Source organism: Cebus imitator, unplaced genomic scaffold (genome assembly GCF_001604975.1).
Source record: "Cebus imitator isolate Cc_AM_T3 unplaced genomic scaffold, Cebus_imitator-1.0 Scaffold140, whole genome shotgun sequence".
Lineage (NCBI taxonomy): Eukaryota > Metazoa > Chordata > Mammalia > Primates > Cebidae > Cebus > Cebus imitator.
The window spans coordinates 3,017,188-3,020,666 of record NW_016107455.1 but is presented as its reverse complement, the minus strand read 5'-3'; the positions used below and the strand labels follow the sequence as shown (position 1 = coordinate 3,020,666).

Here is a 3,479-nt window from a genome sequence, read left to right as displayed (position 1 = left end):
TAGTAGAGACAGGGTTTCACCATGTTGACCAGGATGGTCTCGATCTCTTGACCTTGTGATCCACCCGCCTCGGCCTCCCAAAGTGCTGGGATTACAGGCTTGAGCCACCGCGCCCGGCCCTCTACAATATTTTTCTTAAACTTTTTTAAGATAGTCATTGGACAGAACTGAAGAGAAGTAGTTATACTCATTTAACTCAGCTAATTTAAACTATCTATAACCAATTTTCTTCCAAAAAGCAGCTGTATTAGTTAGCTGGAGTTAACAAAAGAACTATTTATTGATGCCAAACAAGATGAAAATTTCGTTTTTGTTTTTTTTTTTGACAGTTTCGCTCTTCTTGCCCAGTCTGGAGTGCATGGTGCAATCTCCCCTCATGGCAACCTCCGCCTCCCAGGTTCAAGCAATTCTCCTGCCTCAGCCTCCTGAGTAGCTGGGATTACAGGCATGTGCCACCATGCCTAGCTAATTTTGTATTTTTAGTAGAGATGGGGTTTCTCCCTGTTGACAGGGTTGGTCTTGAACTCCTGATCTCAGGTAATCCGCCCACCTCGGCCTCCCAAAGTGCTAGGATTACAGGCCTGAGCCATGGCGCCCAGCCTGAACATTTCAATTTTTTTTTTTTTTAACATTTCACTTTTTAATTGGTCACATAAAGACTTGCAGTTGGCCAAAACAGAATCCTAATACATCCTAATACAGAAACGATGATATCCTAATACAGACCCCAGACATTCCTAATACAGATATGATGAAAGTCAGTTAAGTATTTTTATTTCCTTTTTTGAAAAGAGGTCTTGCTGTGTTGCCCAGGCTGGTCTCAAACTCCTGGGCTCAATCCATGCTCCAGCCTCAGCCTCCAGAGTAGCTGGGATTACAATTGGGACCCACTGCACTCCAAAGTCAGTCAATATTGAAATAAATCTGGGACACAAACTGCAGCAAAAATTCTCAATAAATATTCCTAATTATAAAGTTTTATCTATTTTGTTCAATGTAAATATTATCTCAATACATTTTTTACACAATTGACAGCCTCTTAAAACAGTCTAAGGCTTAAAATGAGTTGTTTCAAATTACTTAAAATTTGTTATACAGGACTTAAAAGAAAAATATATATATATACACACCATCATATCAGTGACACTGATGACCTATTAGTATGTTTCTTTAAATAAAGCAGTATCAAAATAAGCCTAATATGATTATATAAATAATTACATTAAAGTATTTAAACTTCCCAGTGAACGACTTCAAGTTGTTTTACGATCAGATCTAGCTCTTAATGACAGTTGACTTCTCCGAAGAGTGGATTCATCAGAACGAAAATAGTTAAAAATTTCTTGGAGTATCTGTCTTCTCATAACATTCAGAAAGAACTTTTAAAATTTCCATCTAAATCTTCAACTGGTTAGTTTCATTTTAAATTAACTCAAGGAAGATGAGATACTTTAGAAGGGGTACAAACAAGTATGATTACTGTCACCACTGCCCGTCAGTTCTCCATCCTATTTCCAATTAAAGCCTCTCCAGATATTTAAAAGTATATTAAGCAATATAATATGTGAATAATGTGAATCTCTCTGAAGCAGGTTCGATATTCGTTCCGATAAAAACTGAAATTCTTTCTATTAAGTTCCAATTAGAATTTCATGAAGCACTAATGAGAGAGAATGAAGGAAGGGTATTAAACAATGTAATACGTCTTTCCAAGCACAGCTGATACCATGCCCTTAACATATGCCACAGTGAAATTGTAAATAAGAACATTGAGTGGTAAAGCCGAGTTTATTCAAGTTTCAGTAAAATTATTTAGCTATTAAAGATCACTCAAGTTATAACGCACAAAAGCAAAAACGGAAACCAATCAAAATATAACATTCCTTAAAGAACAATCAGGATTATTTATAGTTACGGTGTTTTTAATAAATTCTATTGTTTGTTTCCAGACACCTTGCTCTCCTTTCCAAATAAGTCAGTTTCACCCTCCAGACAGACCTTAGAAACAGAAATCGACGTAAGAAAATGTCCTGTAAGCCGAGAATAAAAAGCAGAATTCCGGGGTCCTCTCCAGAGAAGATGCTTGACCACTCTCTGGCTCAGTTTACATATCCACAAAATGGGTGGATAGATTTGAAAGGTTTTAAGCATCCAAAGGTGCCATGTGAACCTGCAGCACCAAGTTAGCGCGTAGCGCGAAGGCATTTCAGACTAAGGATCATTTCTTCGCTTGGACTGCATTCGTCCCTTCACAGGCTTTATTTTGCCACTCAAAAGGTACAGCCGAAACCCCTGTATTTCTAGAGTCCGAATGGCATGAAAGAAAACAAGAACTAGTCTCGGGATGTGACTGCAGCTCAGTTCAGCTGTTACCTCCTCATCTAAAAGCCGCCTGCTCTTAACGTGGGGCCCCAGTCCCAAGCCTCTCGCGTCAATCTTGGGGGAGTCAAGAACCTACCCGGACCCTCTCTTGCAGCTCTCCCAAGGCCCTAGACTCTGGATGCCCCGGAGGCGTAATCCCCGAAAGGGGGACATCCCCTCAATTCCTCCCTCCACTCCCACACCAAGTGGACTCCCGAGGAGGAAGGGGGCCCAGCAGTGTCCCGTCCCCGGTGCTGGCAGAGTGGGTCCTCCTGCCCTCAAAGCCTCGCACACACTCACTCTCAAAGGCCTGGAGGAAAAGCTCGTGGTCAGCCTGGACGTGCTCCATTTTCGGCTTCTTCACCGGTAACACCGCGGCCCCCGCCGCTGCCGCCGCGGAGGAGGAGGAGGAGGCCGAATAACTGCCGCCGCCTCCACAGCCCCCGCCGCCGGATTTGCCGCCCGAAGCCGTCGCCGCCGCCACCGCCGCCGAACCCCCGAAGCCGCCTCCCCCGGACCCCGCGCTGGGCCCCGAGCCGCCCCCTCCCCCACCGCCGTGCTTCTGAGGCGCCATCGCGGTTCCTGCCTCCTCCCCCCGCCAGCTACCCGCCGGGCGGCCCCGGAGAGTAAGCGCCTGCAATACCAACCGCTCGCCCCAGCAGGCTCCGGCGGACCGAGGGGGGAAGGAGGAGAGAGGGGAGGAGAGGGGAAGGGAAGGGAGGAGGAGAGGAGGGAAGGAGGGAGGAAAAAAAAAAAAGTGTCTCCTCAGAGCCCCGCTCCGCTCCGGAGGCCGCTCACCCTACCCTGGCCTCGCTCCGCCCACTTCCCCCGCCCGGCGCTCTGATTGGGCGGCGGGAGCGCGCGCCGCCCGGCCGCCCAGCCTGTTGGCCCGCGGATTCCCCCGTCAGTCACGCGGAGGCGCTTCTCGCGGAGGCGCGGCTTGGTTGGCCCGTGCGCGCTGCCGACCGCGGGCCCGGCAGCCTCTTTGAACTGAATTCGCGGGAAAATTAGGGGTCGGAGCGGCCTTCCTGCTGGCCCCGGTGCATTGTGGGGAGAGAGGGACCCAGTGAGCGGTTTAAGGAGCCGTTTCTCGCCTTCTGAGCGTCGTCAGTCACCGC

General features: G+C 47.7%; 1 protein-coding gene across 2 annotated transcripts in view; it reads right to left on the bottom strand.

Annotated features, from left to right (window-relative positions):
* Positions 1-3,179, bottom strand: part of SUZ12 (SUZ12 polycomb repressive complex 2 subunit) — a 70,161-nt gene extending 66,982 nt beyond the window's left edge. Inside the window, exon 1 of one of the 2 annotated variants that reach the window (XM_017542063.2) lies at positions 2,662-3,179. In XM_017542063.2, coding sequence (XP_017397552.1) covers positions 2,662-2,935 — 274 coding nt within the window. In that variant the 5' untranslated portion in view covers positions 2,936-3,179. The remainder of the gene's footprint in view (positions 1-2,661) is intronic. The other variant, XM_017542064.2, reaches the window with a different exon arrangement.
* Positions 3,180-3,479: the final 300 nt, after the last annotated feature.